The sequence below is a fragment of the Panthera pardus genome, unplaced genomic scaffold (assembly GCF_024362965.1).
Source record: "Panthera pardus isolate Hobbes unplaced genomic scaffold, ASM2436296v1 HiC_scaffold_8, whole genome shotgun sequence".
Classification (NCBI taxonomy): Eukaryota; Metazoa; Chordata; class Mammalia; order Carnivora; family Felidae; genus Panthera; species Panthera pardus.
This window is the reverse complement of record NW_026527013.1, coordinates 140,107,632-140,126,722: the sequence shown is the minus strand read 5'-3', so window position 1 is coordinate 140,126,722 and position 19,091 is coordinate 140,107,632. Positions and strand designations below refer to the sequence as shown.

Genomic DNA, 19,091 nt, shown 5'->3' with positions numbered 1-19,091 from the left:
TAAACCTGCAGAGCAAAAGGTATTGCCCACATTACTAGAAGAAAGGAAATTGCATTTAATAGAGTCATCCTGAAGAAAATGGCATGGCAAGATTAAGACATTAGTTAGACTTTAAAATATCACAATATGAGGGGCGGCTGGGTGGCTCAGTCAGGTAAGCATCTGACTTTGGCTCAGGTCATGATTTTACAGTTCCTGAGTTTGAGCCCCGCATTGGGCTGTGTGCTGACAGCTCAGAGCCTGGAGCCTGCTTTGAATTCTGTGTCTCCTCTTTCTCTGCTCCTCCCCTGCTAGCACTCTGTCTCTTCCTCTCTCTCTCTCAAAAATAAATAAAGCTTAAAAAATTTTTAAATATCACAATATGAAACTCAGCCTAAGGTTGCTTATTCCTTAAAAACTTTTAAAAGGAGCTTTGAAACAAACATTTAACTTCAGTAACACTCTGAGGCCTACCCCAAACAAGGCTGTATCTATTTAAAATAATCTATATATTGTTATTTCTAAGTGATAGTAATTAAATGACAAAATATTTTCTTATTGAGCTATTTCCCTCTTATAATCCTTAATAAATTTTAGCTAATTCTATCAGTCTGCTAATTAGCAGTACATTATTTAATATTAGATATATGCCTTAAGAATATAAATTAGTGATAGGGTCGCAGCCTCTCACTTGCTGGACTTAAACTAGAACTGAGAATCTAAAGTTTCTGATGGAGAGTCCTAGCTCTGAACGGCACTTATTCTGGCTTTGATCAGAAAATGCTGCCATTACTTTGAAAGCATCTCAAATATAGTTGTTTTTAGATGGTACTTTTCAGTTTTCAATGTAACTTAGCTAATATGAAATGTAAGAAATTTAAAAGTAATTTAAAGCTGTAACTGAAAAACATATTCACCCTTATATTATTTCTTTATTTGGCTAGTCTGCATTCCTGATGATTTGTTCCCATACAAGGGCTTCTAATTAAACTTTAAATTATATCAAATCTAAGATTTAAGTGGCTGCAATTATGGCATAAATTAGACTACAGGTCTCCAAAGCATAAATTACCATTCAGTCTACAAAAAACCCAGCATTTGGAGAGTCAATAGTCATGATCAAAATAGGCTAGTTTCTGTTAGATTATAATCAGGGAAAGAAGTTGAGCAGCTTTAATACCATGAAGGAGAAGGGAAAATAGTGAGGTTTCACTGTGAAATTTCCGGGTGAAGGCATCTTTTCGTAAAGTCTCGGTCGGAGGGAAGAGAAACAGTGGCAAACACACACTTAATCTTCACTAACTAGTGTCTCTAGTGTCTCACTCCACCTCCTGAATTCTTAGCCTGGGAATCCACAGATGAGCTTCAGGGCAGGTGAACTCCATCTTTAACCCTCGGCTCATGAGGTCAGCTAGGTTGGGAGGCACCAAGGCTGAATTGGGAATAGAGAGTGAGAATCTTAGCCATCATCATCAGGGAGGTAGGGATCACTGCTGAGATAGCTAAATATAGTTGCTCAACTATGGACATCTGTTTTGTGAAGAACTGTGAACTTGTTAGAGATTTATGTTTATAGGAAACAAGACCATAACTCACAGAAGTCCCGTTTTGCTGTGTCCTTAGTTCTGGCGCACTGAGGATAGTAACAATTGCTCCACAAAAGTTTCTTCAATTGACAAAGCATGATCAAGACACATTTTTATAACTCAGTGTAATTGAAACAAGCAGATCACTTTTTTTAACATTGAAAATAGCATGCCTTTTTCCAAGGGTAATGAGTTAGTCCATATACCCATTCAGCCATTCAACATACTAGTTAGTACAAATTAGTACCAAATTCTGAATCCTGTAGAAATGCTTGCACTTCCACAGACTAAATAGCTCATTCGTACTTTTTTTCCTAAAATGCTTTATTTTCCCATGGTCTTCAAATTCTGCAATTAATTTCCTCAAGCTTTAGTGATGCTTTTATTCATAAAGCACATGATATTAAGTTAGCTTTTAGTAGAAATTATTTTTTAACCTTTAATTATAACTAATAATTATAAACATATTATTGTTTTTAAGTGTTCAGCTCCAAAGGTATGGAGAACATTTAGCGGCAAAATAATTGAGATGGATACACAGTTCACCATCAGAGCCAGAGAGCTGCAGAACATCTATAAATGCATAATGCTGAAAAATATCTCTCAAGATGAAAGACTGGATGTACTCCTAACACTTAAACATACTGTGAAGGTACATTAACTTTCTCGTAGTTTTGAGGTATCACTATCAATATTGGTATCACTATTGGTATTACTATTAATAAAAAAATGAATACTAAAATAAGCTGTTTGGTATTAATGGTAAAGATGACTAATCAGTGTCTATATATATAAATTTGTTTTGTCAACAGCTATATTGTTTTGATGTCGTTTGGGGAGGATGTGTTTTCTGCATTAATATTTATCTAAAAGTTCTCAAACTATATATTACGATACATAGAAGTATGCACAATGCATAATCTAAATGGAAATAAATACCCATTTCTATTTGATTGATGCAAATATATGCAAATATATATATAGCATGAGATTAATACTCAACTCAGTTCACTAAAACAGCAATTTCTATATTTCTATATATTTTGACACTCTTCAATAAAAATTTTATTTTTAGCAATTTTAAAGCAGGATGAGAATATTTTTATTTTTTTCTCATCATTTATTAATTTAAGACACATTAAGCAATTGAGTAAATGGTTCGTGTTGAGCACTAAGTCTGGATAGATCTCTTACATGTCCCTCCATCTTGAGAACAGAGGCATTGACTCAATGAGGCACTGACTGCTTTTGTTCTGGATTACGTTTTTAAAGATGTTTGTGTAGTGACTAACATTGGAAGATAGAGATAGGAAGAAAGGGAGAATCAGTAGGTCCAGAGGTAGGAAATAAGCATGATGTATGTAATGGGCGGTAAAAAGGCCAGATTAGAAAAAAGAGAATGCAAGTAGGGAATACAGTAGAAATCCTCCTAACTAACGAATTTAGGAACATTTTTTGGTTAATAATAAAAAAAGAAAACCAAACAAAAACAGAGAATAGGCTTATAAAAATAAATTGTGCATATCTTAAACAATACGTTTAACCTATATATGTACATGTATATTTATTTAACAATATTTTATTGGAGGATTAAGGCCTTTAAACATGACTCAAATTCTGGCTCTATTCATTATGGCTGTACAACCTTAGATAAGTTATTTAATATTTCTGAAAATCAGTTTCATCATTTGTAAAATTAGTTGCATTGAGGATATAGATATATATGTGTATATAATCTATGTGCATCTATATGTATTTATAAAGTATAAATAAAATATAATGTGTATTATCTCACTGCTTATGAATAAGGAGCCCTCAAAAAATTATTAAAAAAAATTTTAATGTTTATTTTTGAGAGGGAGAGAGAGACAGAGTGTGAAGCAAGGGAGAGGTAGGGAGAGAGGGAGACAGAATCTGAAGCAGGCTCAGAATCTGAGCTGCAGCACAGAGCCCGACATGGGGCTTGAACTCGCAAACCGTGAGATCATGACCTGAGCTGAGGTCAGACACCTAACCGACTGAGCCACCCAGGTGCCCCAATAATGGGTATTATTTTGATGACAGTTACTAAGAGAGACCAGTGAATCTTAAACTTGAGTACACATTAGAAGCATCCAAAGAACTTGAGAGAGTGAGATGCATAGAGACAGAGAAAGAGAGATTGAAAGAGAGAGAATATGAGAATAAATGAATAAGGAATGATACTTAGGCACAATTTCAGAGAAGTTAAATTAGATCCTCAAGTGTTAGGGCAATCTTAAAACCTTTAAAAATCTCTCCCGGGTCATTCTAATATGCTTTCAGGGCCAAGGACCCTGATCTAGACTCTTGTGTTAGCTATACTAAATATGTATTAAAAAGTACAGGAGAATATTATTTTATAGTTACAGATGCCACATTCTGACTCCTTCATTCAAACTGTGTTTTAGTCCTCTCTCGGGCAATTGGAACAACTTACTTCTATTCTACTGCTCATAAATCCTGCCTTAATCACTTAACCCCTACATGGGGCTTTCTTATTCAACCACACTCATTTCTGTGATTTTATTAAAAATTATTATGAATTATACAAATTTGCAGAAGAAATACATGAAATATATGTGTACAATTTAACATATGAAGTCACCAACCACATAACCACTCTCTGACCCAAAACAGGACATTGCCAACATTGCCAAGTATCCCGTCTCTTCATAATCCCAGTTCACCCTCTTATCCCCTAGAAGTAACTGCCATATTGACTTTCACAGTAGTCATCTCCTTGATATTCTTTATAGTTTTACCATCTCCCTATATCCTTAAATAATATAGCTTAGTGTTGCTTATTTTGGAATTCATTTAAGTGGAATGACGTTGTATTGTTCTGTGTATTACTGCTTTCACTCAACATTACTTTTTTAAGATTTAAGCTTGTTATTGTATATAGCTATAGTTTATTCATTTCCATACATATAATAATATTCTATCAATATGTGCACTGTATGAATAAGTCGACACTTATTTATGTCATCAATTGATTTATGGATATTTAGTTGTTTCTAATTTTGTGCCACTGTGAACAATGACTTTACGTGCACATTTCTCTACTCTTAAGAGGAGAATTGCTGGGTTGTAGATTATGCATATCTGAAGCTCTACTAGATAATGTGAAAATTTTTTCATAATTAGTTGTACCAATTTTTACTCCTGCTAGTTTCTTTTGCAATTTCTTTCTTTTGGAATCTAGTTTCAGTTTGTTTGGTGGTAATTTTGAAAGCTAACAGTAATTTTAAAAATTCTATGCTGAATATGTGTTTTGTATAGGAACATGAATGTAAACTGACTCAGGAAATTCTAGAATTGATTGACAGAGAGGTTGACCTTATGATGAGAGGCGTCAAACATCATAATCTTGAAGGGCTCAGAAAAAGAATCGCAACACTCTTTTTTCATTACATCAAAACACCTCTATTTAATCCAGAAGTTGCAAGACACCTTAAGGTACTCTACTTTTTTTCCTGTATTCCTTCCTCAAAATTCTAAAATGTGCTGTAGTAAATTGAAGTATATTCAAATTTTGCTTTAATGCATTACTTGGGGTCCATGTGGAAGACCATCTTATTGGTGACATCTCTTTTGAATGATTGTTTTTCATGTTAACAAATTAATCATTTAACTTTAGTGTCTGTATTTTCAACCTTGAATTCTTCCCTACTCTCTGAACCAAATTGAATATTGTATTATGTTGAATGCATTATGATCTCTTTCACACCTTCGTGCTTTTGAACACACTTAGTTCTACCTGGAATCCTGTCCCCTACTTACTCTGCTAACTCCTGTTCATTTTCTGACATTTAATTCATGGGTCCCCTCTTGCATCAGGCCTTGGAGAGAGTTCAAGTCTTCATTTCTGAGATTCTACACATACTTTGTTTGTGTTGCCTTCTAATACTTATTGCTTAGTCATAGTTGTTACTGAACAGATCCATATAGGTATCCTGATAGAACTTCAAATGTAACATGTATTTGAATGAAACTACCTTTTCCAACTCCAAAATGCTTAAGTTTCTATGAAGATTTTGCTATCTAGCGCCAAGGTAAGTATCTCATTGCCTTCTTACTGTGTCAAACGATTTAAAACACTTTTGGTGCGGTTTGGAAGGGAGCGGTTTACTAAAGAATTCTAAATGGTGTTTTATTCTAATGACTATATTTATAGTTATAAGTAAATATATACAGTATTAAGAAGCTGGCTAAATATCTATTTTGCTTTTTTTGATATAAAATCTCAATATTTAGTCAAAACTTTTAGAAAAATAAAATTATTTGATTTTTACATTCTTTCTTTTTTAATGGATTTTTAAAACTTAATTGTATTGCAAGAGTATTAAGATACAACAAAAGTCAGGGATGCCTGTCTGGTTTGGTCGATAGAACATGCGATTCTTGATCTCAGGCTTATACACTGGAGCCTCATGTTGGGTACAGAGATTACTTAAAAATAAAATCTTAAAAGAATATACATAAAAAAAGTCCAAGAGAAAAGTTGCCCATTATGTTATTTCTTATTCAAATTAATGTTTTATTTCCCCAGGGTAACTTCTAGTCCTTCTCTATAGACTTATCTCAGCTTTTATATTTTTACAATAATAGAATTTAATATTCTACACGTTCACCTAACATACCATTTTATTCAGTTTTTAAATTTACCTTTGGTCAGATTTACTATTTGGGGATCAGTTTTGACAAATACAGAGTCATGTAATCAATACTTAACCCAGAGTGTCGTATAAGTGGAATCCTACTGTATGTAGCTTTTTGACACTGGCCTCCTTCATTCAGCATACTGCCTTTGATATTCACCCATGTTTTTGAACGTATCCTTAGTGTTGTTATACCTGTGTAACACTTTTGTTGTCTGAATGTAGTAGAGCTTGTTTATCCATTCACAGTTGTAGGATATTGAATTGTTTGTTAGAGTTTTGGACTTTTGTGAGTAAAATCGCTAAAAACACTTGTTTGTGAGTTTTTGTGTAAATTGATTGTTTGGGGTTAAATACCTGGGAAGTAGAATTTTTTTGAGTCATCTGGGAAATGCACATTTACCTTTATAAGAGATGGCCAGCCTTTTTTCTGCACTGGTTGTGCCATGTTTCATCCCCATCTGTAACGTGTGACGTTCCCATTGTTCAGCATCCTTGCCAGCAGCTGGTAGTGCCAGTGTTTATTTTAATTCTGGAATTCTAATAAATGTGTAGTAGTGTCCCATTATATTTTAATCTGTGATTTCCTAATGAATATAATATTAAGCATCTTTTCATGCACTTTTTTTTCCATCCATCTATAACTTTTTGGTGAAGTAGCTGCACGTATCTTTTGCCGCCACCCCTTTTTCAAAATTGAGTCATTTGTTTTATCATTATTGAATTTTGAGAATTCTTTGTTTATTTTACATATAAATCCTTTGTAAGATACATGATTTGCAAATATTGGCCCTCTGTCTGTGGCTTGTCTTTTCATTCTCTTAACAGTATCCTTAGCAGAAAAGATGTTTTTATTTTTATAAAGTTGAATTTATGCATTTTAAAAATGGATCATGCCTTTAGCATTTATTTTGTAGTTATGAAATCTTTCTGGAAGAATTAATATTGTTAAAATATCCATACTACCCCCTCCCACACACAAAATGTACATACTACACGAAGTGATCTACAGATTCAATGCGATCCCTATCAAGATTCCAATAGTATTTTTCATAGAACGAGAAAAAAATCCTAAAATTTGTATGGAACCGCAAAAGATCCTGTATAGCTAAAGCAATTTTGAGAAAGAAGAACAAAGCTGGAAGCATCATGCTTTCTGATTTCAAACTATATTCCAAAGCTATAGTTCAGACAGTATGGTACTGACATAAAAACAGACACAGAGATCAATGCTACAAAATAGAAAGCCCAGAAATACACCCGCAAAGGAACTAAGGACACACAATGGAGAAAAGATAGACTCTTTATTAAATGGTGTTGAAAAAACTGGATAGCCACCTGCAAAAAAAAAAAACAAAAAACCAACCTTTATCTCACACACATACAAAAATCAACCCAAAATAAAGATTTAAATATGAGGCCTGAAACTGTAAAGTTATTAGAAGGAAGTATAGAGAAAATGTTGTTGACATTGGTCTTAGCAACAGTTTTTTTAGTCATGGCATCGAAAGCAAAAATAGACAACTGGGATTGCATCAAACTGAAAAGCTTTTGCGTAGAAAGGAAACAATCAACAAAATGAAAGGCAATGTACAGAATGGGAGAAGATATTTGCAGACCATATATCTGATGAGTTAATACCCAAAAAAAGGAACTTATACAACTCAACAGCAAATTCATATTAACCCAATTTAAAAATGGGCAAAGACTTGAGTAGACATTTTCTCAAACAAGACATACAAATGGCAACACATACATGAAAAAGTGCCTCACATCACTAAATATCAGTGAAGTACAAAGCAAAACCACAGTAAGATATTCAGCTCACAATTTTGGAATGGCTGTTATCAAGAAGACAAAAAATAGCAAGTGTTGGCAAGCATATGGAGAAAGGGAACCTTTGTGCACTGTCCTTTGAAATTAAATTGGTACATCCATTACAGAAGGCAGTGTGGAAGCTCCTCAAAAAATTAAAAATAGAACTACTATATGATGTACAGTTTCAAGTTTTGAATATTGATCATTGAGCCAATCCAAATTTAGTGTTAGGATGAATGAAATAAGAAATACACTTAGTTTAGTGGACTTTCATCTATACACGAATCTAGCCATTGCCTGTAAGATTAATGTAGCATAGCACCAAAAATCTAAATTCTTTTTAAAACTTAAGTGCCAAAGCACTTTGAAGTTGTTGTTATGATTTTGCAATCTAAAGCCTTCACCTACTAATTTTTTTCTGCCAATTAATTTTTAGGTGTTTTTACCACATGTATCCAAGGGTTGATGAATAACACAGATTTCTTAACATTTTGGCAGGATAAATGAATACTGCTTGAAATTTAAGTTTTGTGTATAATAGTAAGTTAAGGGAAAATGTGACTTTAAAAATTAACCAACTTTTTATCTCATTCTAAGATAAGTTAGTCCTCGGTATTTCTGTTGGTTAGTATTTGGCCTGACTTTTATAACTAACCTTTCTTCCTTCCTTCCTTCCTTCCTTCCTTCCTTCCTTCCTTCCTTCCTTCCTTCCTTCTTCTCTCTCTTCCTCTCTCTCTCTCTCTTTTATTCTTTAGGTCCCTCAAGACCCATTGAAGTTTTATAAGAAGATTTACTTTTGCCACAGTTGCCAGCTCTATATGCCTTCCACAGAGTTTGCCGTATCATCCACCTCACACCGCGCATACCGGTGTCGTAACTGCGTTAACCTTGACAATGAGACTCGGCAACGAGAATCATTTCTGAAGTACAAATGTTTACTTCAACGGCTCTACTATTCAGAAGCTAATTATGAAGATGATTCTAAAATTGCTTTCCTGATGCAGGTATGATCAGTAAGGGTTGTTAGTCATGGATGCAATTTGTTCGCTGATATTACAGAAAAGATTCCTACTTTCCCACAGAAACCTTTTAAAATAATGGCTCCTTGGGCCATTGGGTGGCTGAGTTGGTAAAGCGACTGACTCTTAATTTCGGTCAGGTCTTGATCTCAAGATCCTGAGATCTAACCCCCAGCTCATGCTGGGCATGGAACCTGCTTAAGATTCTCTCTCTCCCTCTCACCCTGCCCGTCCCCCACTCATTCTCTTTCTCTCTCTCTCTCTCCATCTCTCTCTCTCTCAAAAATTAAAATAAAATAAAAGTACTTTTATCTATGCTTATACTTGGTGACGCTTGCCCCTCTGGCAATTCTAAGTTTATATATGCAGACTTTGTGATAAGAAGTCACTTCAAGACTTTTAGCTAATATGGTTTAAATTGTAAAAGTTTTTAAACAGTTATTTCATTTCCCCCATTTTCCTTATTTTTTTCATTAAAACAACAGTCTTTTTAATAACACTAAGCAAATTGCTTACTTTATTAAATCTCAATTTCTTCATTTGTAACATGGAAATAAAGTGACCTACAATAACCCTGAGAATAAGATGATAGTGACAAATTTTGAAAAGCACCAAGTACCATATACATGTAAGGTAAAATTAGCATACTGGATGAAATATATGCAGCTTTTTCTGGGTTAAAGATGCAGTCATGACTGTGAAACTGATAATGTAGTTTGGGCAGAATGAGCAGAGGTTTGGAGAAAAATAAATTGTAAGAAGCAACTTCATGAATAACGTTTCTCTCTTAAAAATATACTCTTATAATGTATTTCTTCAAGTAATTTAATAATCTTAAAGAAACGATATATTTAGAAGAAAACATTATTTTTCAAACTTGTTTTGACATGCAGCTAGAAGATATTCAGTACCTGATAGAGAACATCTGGGCATCGCAGTCAGCACTCAGTGCCTGGAATGATCTCCATGATCTGGTCATGGTCAGGTGGGATAAGTCCTTGGAATGGTCCCCGTGGAACTGCATTCTTCTTACCAAAGATGAAAGCATTGCTCATCTCAAGCTAACAAGTATTGAAGAGGTAAGAAAGCAGAGAATTTATTTGGGGAACTCATTTAATCATTGAAAATTTTAGAGATAGTGTGACTGCTTTTTACTACATTCCAAGGATAATTTAAATACTTCCATTGGATTAAGAAACAGACTGGATAACAGTAACAAATATGTGGATGGTGTGTATGGCTGAGATTAAAATTAAAGGAAGCCAAGGCACGGAAAAGGACAAGATAAGAGATCAGAACATCTTACAAGTATCGAAACTGGATATCACTCTCTCTTAATAATAGCAAGTTGAAGCACATAGTTCCATAGTAAATTCCATGCGGACAGAGATTTTATTTAGCTTATTCATGTCTGTATCGCTAATACCTACACCAGTGCCTGTCCCAGACTAGGGGTTTACTAAATATTTGTTGAATGAATAAATGAAATAACAGGTATTATGTAACCTAGACTCTGCCTTTCTTTGATTAACCATCATGAGTCTGCCTAAAAAGCACACTAAATTCTCAAATTTTGTTCATAATCTTGTGCTCTAAATGGCAATTATACTGATGGACTATGGTTCTGAGGCTCCAGTTTTCATTTTCTCCCAAATGACTAGGAGTGGGGAAAACGCTCTAAAAATTCAATACCATTTAATTTCATTAACTTACAAGATGCAGTCTGTAAAACATTTCAATGAACAGAACTGAGTTCATCAGAGAGCTTCATTTACACGAAGCAAGCTTAGGACCCAACAGTTGATAGTGATTCTCTGCCTTCTATTGATTAAATGCCTATACTTTGAATTTCATGCAAAATGTCAGTTAGGAGAAAATAAAGAACTGACTTCAAATATAATAGTCACTTTGAATGGTGCTATTCCCTGCTTGTGTTTTTACTGGGTAGGGGGGAGGGTTTAAAGAGGAGGAACTAGTTAAATTTGTAGTTTTTTGGAATAATTTTCCAGTAGAAGTCAGGCTAAGAAAAATTGCACTCTAGGGATTGAAAGAAAGAGCAGCAGAAATTGAAGCTGTGTTAAATATTATATTTAGTAAACTAAGCTGCTTCATAAATATGTAATCACTCGAAGCATAGCCAATACTACAATATCATTTCATCTAGGACCTATAGTGGGATTGAAGTTCGTTCCCAAATCTGATATTCTACTGTTTCAATTAATCCACACACTCCCTTTGTGTATTTAATCAAATTAGTGCAGTATCCAATTAAATGTTCTATTCACATGCATTCCTAATTTCTGGATGCCTATAAATTTCTATAAAGAGAGCTAAGGTTCTCAACCAGACAAACTAAAAAAAAAAAAATGCCTTTTTATGGTTTTGGACTAGGTGTAATCTTTTAATAATATTCAGCTTTTTAAAAAGAATAGTTTGCATCTTGCCACAAGTTAAAGTTAAAGCATTTCTAGAATTTCCTTAATGCACAGAGATATTTGCTTTCTCAGTAAGTAAAAAAATACTCAAACGTTAAAATAATCTTGGCCCCCTGTAATCATGACACAAGTTATAGGAAAAGTGTGGAAAAGACTTCTGTTCTCTGAACCATAAATGAGGCAGAGCAATTTCTCATGGTGCACACGTTGGTCAAAGTAGGAACAACAATGGATGTAAAGTCAGGAGATCTGACACAGTATGTCCCCATTTCTGTCACTAACAATCTGTAGGACGTTAAGACCTGCCCTCTTTGCTTCACAAATTTTTATAAAGTTTAGCTAAAATCATGGAACCAATATAGAGGATCAGAGCAGCCTTGGTTGAATTCTGGCTCTATCATTTATAAGCTGGGAGAATTGAGCAAATTTGTCAATGTCTTAGTGCCTGTTTTCTCATCTATAAAAGGGGATGATATGAAAAGGGAAATAATATAAAAAGGGGATAATATATATTGGATATTTTCCATTTTATATTATTCTTTAAGAGTTGCTAATTGTTCCTTTGCTTGTATGTACCATAATATGCTTATCTCACTTTTAATGATTGTTTTTTTTTCTATAAAGGTACTTTGAAAACTTATAAAGATCTGTACATGTATAATTTAATGTTGAATAACAGAAGTGTGTTAGTTTTTTTTTTTTTTTCTTTTTTAATGAAGTAAGGACTAAGAAGTGGTTGAACATAGTTAGATCAGTGCAAAGGATGAGTATTTTGCCCTGGTAAATTGGTCTGTAAAAAGGAAACTTTAAGCCAGGACACTCCTACATGATACTCTGCCAGAATGGTATGTCCTTTGGCTCCTTTCCTGCAGGCTCTCTTTACATTTGTTTTGACACTATGAAGGGTCTTTAGTGAGGGATGTATTACTTTTAGAAAACAAATTCTAGGAGGAGGTACAAGTAGTGATTTAGTTGAAAAGAAGGGTCGATTAAGATTAATAAAGGAAACGGATGGTATTTATTAATTCAACTAAAATTTTCTTTTGAATGTGCCAGATACAGTGCTAAGTGCTTGGAGAAAAACAAGGATGTGTAATGGACACAATCATTGTTTCTGTTGTATTTAAGTTTGGTTGGAAATAACAGACTGAGCAATTTATAATGACTTAATTAAATGTGAAGTTAATTTCCTTATCAAACAAGAAGTTAAGTCCAGATGGTGGCTCCACAGTGCTCTCAGAAACCCAAGCCCTCTAACTTTCTCTTCAGCCATCTTTAACCTTTGACTTTCATTCTCATGCTTGTGGAGTCTTAGAGATAAAATAGCTCATTCTCTTAAAAAGCTTTCTTGTAAGCTTCATCCAATGGCTTCTATTATATATACATGTATGTATAATGGCCTGAAACATGTCACATGGCCACCCCTAGCTAGAATAAAGGCTAGGAAAGCTGAGCGCATCACACAATACAAAATAAGGCCCTTCTGCAAAATCAGGCCTCTAAATATGAATAGAAGAAAGAGTGAATATTGGGTTGGCAACTAGCAGTCTGCCACTCTTAGTAGAAAACAGATTATCTTATACTGTGGCAATGCTACATAACAGAGAAAGTTCAAAGTATGCTATAGCTGTGGAGAGACCAGAAGCCTAAACATTAATTAAGAATAAAAATGGAAAGGTACAGAGACTTGATAAAGGCAGAAAGGTTATTTTCTACTTAAAAACAGAAAATGGACTCATGAGGTGGGAATTAAGTAATAAAAAGGGTGAGCAAAGGGAGGTTTATATTGTCACAACACCATTGTGATCTTTGTTTTGGATAGGGAGATAAGTACCAGTCTTAGAAAAAAATAATTCAAGTTGGTAATTGTGTGAGTGTTGAAGTAGATTTAAAGAGAGAACCAACGTGACAAGATCATAATTCAAAAATATTGATATCTACCTTGTGGTGTTGAGAGGCACATATATGAAAAAGACCCAATTTGAGCCTTTAAGGAGTATTTTTTTTATCATGGAAAGACTCTTGAGCAAATAGTGAAATTCAAGACAGAATGAACTAAATATTATAATTAAAATATATAAAAGTACTAAGTACCTGCAAGTAAGGAGGAAGGAGGGATAAGTTTGGACTCAGAGGTCAGAGGGAGAGTCAGGAAAGGCCTCAAGTTTACAATGTCATAGGAGCTGAGCCCTGAAAGATATTAGACAAAACTGGGAAGAAATATACTGTGGGCTGAGAGAACTGGTATACGAAACTGAGACATGAAAGTGTTTTTATCTTTTTACCTGGCAAAATATATCTGTGACATTTAATAGAACTTGATTTTCTTTTCTTTTAGGGATATGAACCCTCGTTTATTCACAAGATCAAACACAAACATATCCTGGCTAAGAACTATTTTTCTCAAATTCCAGTGCTGGCTTCATTTATACTTGATGATGGTGAGATAGATGAGATCAGAAAGAAATATCACTCAGAAACAACACCTAAGATTATAGTGTCCCAGAGACCTAGTCCCTAGAAGATCCAGGAGTGTTTGATGATCAGCACTTTTGTCCACTGCTAATAGAGTAATAAGAGACCACACAATATGGAAATAGAATTTTATCTTTTTATTGATTTTAATTGTTTTTTGTTTCTCATATTATCATAAGTTGTATAAAGATAAAACATCCCTATATAAATGCTTTATTGTTACACAATTAGTGATCAATTGAAGTATAGTTTTGTTCCTGAAATTAATGTTTTAAGATAAAGAGAACATTTTATTCTTCACACTTTTACATTAAAATATTTAAAATCTCAAGTGCACTATAGTTAAAACCAACAAACAAAACCTAGGCTCAACTTTCAACTCAAGTAATTTATTTTAAGGTAAATATAGTTATAGAAGAATAGTCAGTATGTGGATGGGAGGAAACATAGAATTCCATTTTTGAAAATCTTTACAGGTAAGACAAAAGATGCTATGTTTTAATACAGTGATGTGAATCTTCACTTTTTATCTTCTACTTTTATCTTCCATCCTTCCTGAAATCCCAGTAAAACAACTGGAATTATTTATAAACAAACAAAGAAATAAACGCATTCTATGCTGGAAAACAGGGTAAACGGTAGAACTATCTTTTATCCTGTGGGAGTAAAACTGCCAGTGGGGCAATGATGAAATTCTGTAGGAAGAATAAACTTGGTTAAATAAACTATAGCAACCCCTTTCCCCAATAAGCCAAAGGAATAACCTTAACCGCATGCTTGTCAGACTTACAGTGATGAATAAGAATGTGTGAGTCAGTCTTAAGAGAAGATTGATGGCACACTCAAAATAGGAAAATTCAAGGAGGGTTTATTTACAAAGGGCCTTATTATAAAGTGTGGGCAGTGTGTAGGGAAACTAAAGGAATAGTGCAGGAACCCTGGGCCAGTATGAGATAAGTTGTCTCTACTGCTAGTCTCCAATGAGCCTGGGGAGGGAGAGGTCTGAGAACTCAGAGTGTAACGTAGATATATGAGAGGATCAGAAAACAACTGTCAAGGGATGGCCAACCCTAGATGGTCTCAGGAACTGGAGAAATAAATACTCTAATTTCATGCTTCTCCCTTCCTCCAGTCTCCTGCTTGCATTTCCCATTTATAGAACCCAGAAGTAAAGCAGGAGAAATAGAAGTCTGTTGGAATAATTCATGCAGCTCTGGGGCAAAGAGTAGAAGAGATAATGGGAAAAGTGGAGCTGGATGACTAAATAGAAGATATCTCGCTAGAGAGAAAGAATTTAAAGTGAAACTCTGTAACTCAAGTAGCAGTATTTCTCACACACACACACACACACACACGCACGCACGCACGCACGATAATTTGGGGGTGGGGTGGGGGAGAATCTTTCTCCTAATTCCAATCAGTAGATAATGAGCTGTTCTCTTAAGTTTAGTGATCAAGGAATTCAATCTAAATATTTGTTCTATATAAATATTTGCCAACATTTCAACAACATATTTTGTAGGATATCTACAATTTTTTTTTAATTTAGCAAAATCGTGGTACATGGCAATTATTTTTAAGGAACTAAACATCAAAGGAACAAAGTGCTATAATGCTGTTATTTTCAAGGTTTCATGGACAATTCAGACATTCTGGAAACTTTCTAAATGGTGAATTACAGATGGGGTTAGACTGATCACTGATAAACAGGTAACAACTTAAGGCAGACAAGAGTGGTTTACACTGGAATGTAAATTATCAGATTTTCACAAGACAATGTAGGAGAATGCTCCATCTTAGAGATGGAAGGGCGGGGAGGCAAGCAGCAAGGGAGAAATATTCAGATAGGGACAAATAAGAGACTTTGAGAATTCTTCTATTTGCCCCAAGGGTGAAGCAACTGACTAGATAGCGTTTGCTCTTAGTATAGAAGATTTTGGAATACAACAAGGAGGGGTGGACCAACCAGAGCAATTAAATTCATTAATGGAAAGGGGCAGTACCTACAGGGCTGGGAGAATAACCATTAAGCGGAAAACACAGCTCAACAGCAGAAAGACTTTCCTCAGTAAAGTCAACTATTCTGGTAAACACTTTTCAATCCTTCTAGAACTACTCGTTTTACACAGCTATCTGAAAATCCACAGCAGAAGGGACGAGAAGAGGTATCTGGCTAGAGAGCCATCAGTGGGCGGAGCGGGGGCGGAGGGGGAGTCAGGTTGCTACCCATTAAAATTTTAACTCCAGCATACTGGAGAGCAATGACTTGTTGAGCAGTTAGGTTCTCCTGCTTCCATAGTATCTGCATTCCTCAACTTTATGGCCTGATGAACATATTTCCCTTAGCCCACTAACTAATGAAGCTGTAGAAGGCGTTTCCTTCTTTCTCTTTTATGAAGACTGTATTATATGGTTAGAGGCCTAACAATAGAATAGAACAATATTTTACAAATTGCAAAACAAGCTGATCAAGAATAGTCACTATATATATGCGTGTATATATATATATGTGTGTGTGTGTGTGTGTGTGTGCGTGTGTGTGTATACGTATATATATGTGTGTGTATGTATACACATATATACATATGTATATGTGTATATATATATGTATAAATATAGTGACTATTCTTGATCAGCTTGTATCTATCTATCTATCTATCTATCTACCTATCTATCTATCTATCTATATATCTGGATTAAAAAATTAAAAAGGGACCCTTCTGAGGAATGATATTCACATAACAAATCTCTTCATTCATGTTAAGGATATTTGATAGCACTTTTCATCCTTTGGGGAGAAATTGATACTGGGAAAAAATTGCTATTACCCAGATAAACAATTGCTAAATTCCCAAAGACAACACATAAATGGCAATGACCAGCAGGTTTCATTCTTGAAAGAGATTTGATGGATTAGCTCAAGATAGTTCCCTAGAATTTAGAGGAAAGGGACAAAGTAATGAAATAGATGAGCAAAAATAATAAGTTTAACGAACTTACTAGAAATAACAATACACTAGAAATAACATAAGCCTAGAATGGAGTAGAAAAGGAGAAGCAATTAGCAAAGAGATTTAAAGCCAATTTTCCCAAGCTGAAAAGATCTATAACCTTAGGTGTATAAAGAATCTACCAAGTACTGGGAAAATTAACATACAGACACACATAGAAACAATCTCGTGGTATTTCTGAATTTCAGGAATATTGGACAAATTCCATAAGCATGCAAGTTGGAGGGGGAAAGTAGCCACAAGAAAATAAAATCAATAGCAGCCTCATAGATTTCTGCTACCCAACACTAAATGCCAGAAGGAAGGAACATTTCTATTGAAGGATTTCGAATTTTGAGGGTTAAAAAGATGATTGAAGAATTTTACTTTTGGGAAAATATTTGTGAAGATAGCAGAAAGACATTGTTAAGCAGAAAGCATATCATGAATCTCTATGTACCCATTCTGTACTCCAGCCAACCTTAAAACTATAGAAGTAAGGTATGGACCTGACACCGTATATGAGAAAAGGCAGTGAGCACTGCAAGTTCAAGATCCTTTCTAAATGATCATTTGTGTGGTTATGAAACAATGTAATGAACAAAAATAATTCCTCAAAGGAAAATCTATACTGCAAAAAAAAAAAAAAAAAAAAAAAAATCAATCTACCAAAATAATACCCTGACTATTCCAATAAAATGTCTACTATAGGAGCATTCAGAGGGATAAAAGTGTTCCAAGTCTTTTTAATGGGAGAAGTTTCAACAGATAGATAGGAAAGTAGATATTAAAATATTTAGTTAAAAAATTTAAAGACTAATGCTAGCAGAATGAAAATTGAATTATAAACTCCACATTTCTGGAAGCAAAAAGGGAACAACAAACTTGAGAACTATTATGAAATCGTTTTTGTTTTTATTTTCTAAGGTGAGCAGGAAGAAGTACATATAAGAAACCAGGTTAAAAAAATCACAGTGCGTAAATTCAGATAGGTAAAGTTATCTAGTAAAGGAGAGTTATTATCATAGTGTATCCAAAGAGTGAACTATTTGCTGTGTACCAGATATATACCCCAAATGGAATGACATAGAAAGGTTAAAAATAATGATACTTTGTAAAATTGCAATAGTCTTATGTAAGCAGACAACAAAAAAAATGGTAGCAATATTAATTTCCCGGATGAAACTGAGAAGAAAAACAGCAGAGCAAAGAGAGTTACTTTATCTTGATAAATTATTATTCACAGTATAAATGAATAATTAATCTCCATGTTAGATACAAAAGTAAGTTTAAAAAAAGTCATTTGAAAGACAATTCTCCATAGGCTTCTTGTACTTCTGAATGTCTTTTGAGCAGAGGTAGTAGTTCTGCTTTTTTTCAGACTTATTTTGAAGGATGTTTGTGTAGCAAGCAGTCTTGGAAGATAGGGATAGTGTTTACTGTTCACTATAAAAGATTCAGAGTCTCTAAGCCCAGGATTTCTATCCTGCAAACAACTCAGTGTGCGTGCATGTGGCGTCTGGACTTTGTATCACCCTGGTGGAATTAGGGCAAAATGCTGATATTCTGGCCGCTGCTATTTCTGTGAACAATAGATTGTGCTTCATCCCTGACCTAGGAGTCTCATGTCTTCCACTCTCATCTACGAAATTCCAGCAGGCAAATTTGTTAGCATCTCAGACCCTTTGCAGTTCTTGACCCAGATAACCTTAAAAATGAAAAAATCGTGAGTCAAGAGGTAGAAAATGTTTCTCCTCTCTTTCCAGGGGTACTGGGTTACTGATTGCAATTCTTCATCCTCTTGAAATGTGGCAGGATTATGTAACATGCTTTGCCCAAAGTATTATGCAAGTAAAATTGTCTTGTGTCACAAGTGAGCATTGAAAGAACGAATAATTCTAAAGGAATATCTATAGATATTCCTCTAAGAAATAGAAAAAGAGTGAATACTCCCCAACTCATGAGGCCAACATATCCTCGATACCAAAATTTGACAAGGATAGTACAAGAAAATGATAGGCCACTTTCACAATGAATATAGATGCAAAAATCCTAAACAAAATATTAGCAAATAAAATTTAAAAACATATTAAAAGATAAATAATGT

The 19,091-nt window shown here is 34.4% G+C and overlaps 1 protein-coding gene across 2 annotated transcripts in view; it reads left to right on the top strand.

Annotated features, from left to right (window-relative positions):
- IQUB (IQ motif and ubiquitin domain containing) overlaps nucleotides 1–19,091 on the top strand; it is a 122,146-nt gene that overhangs the window by 42,539 nt on the left and 60,516 nt on the right. The window contains exons 9-13 of one of the 2 annotated variants that reach the window (XM_019452602.2): nucleotides 2,047–2,217; nucleotides 4,869–5,045; nucleotides 8,821–9,069; nucleotides 9,978–10,163; nucleotides 13,858–14,221. In XM_019452602.2, the coding sequence (XP_019308147.2) occupies nucleotides 2,047–2,217; nucleotides 4,869–5,045; nucleotides 8,821–9,069; nucleotides 9,978–10,163; nucleotides 13,858–14,040 (966 nt within the window). In that variant the 3' untranslated portion in view covers nucleotides 14,041–14,221. Of the gene's footprint in view, nucleotides 1–2,046; nucleotides 2,218–4,868; nucleotides 5,046–8,820; nucleotides 9,070–9,977; nucleotides 10,164–13,857; nucleotides 14,222–19,091 lie in introns of those variants that run through there. The other variant, XM_019452603.2, reaches the window with a different exon arrangement.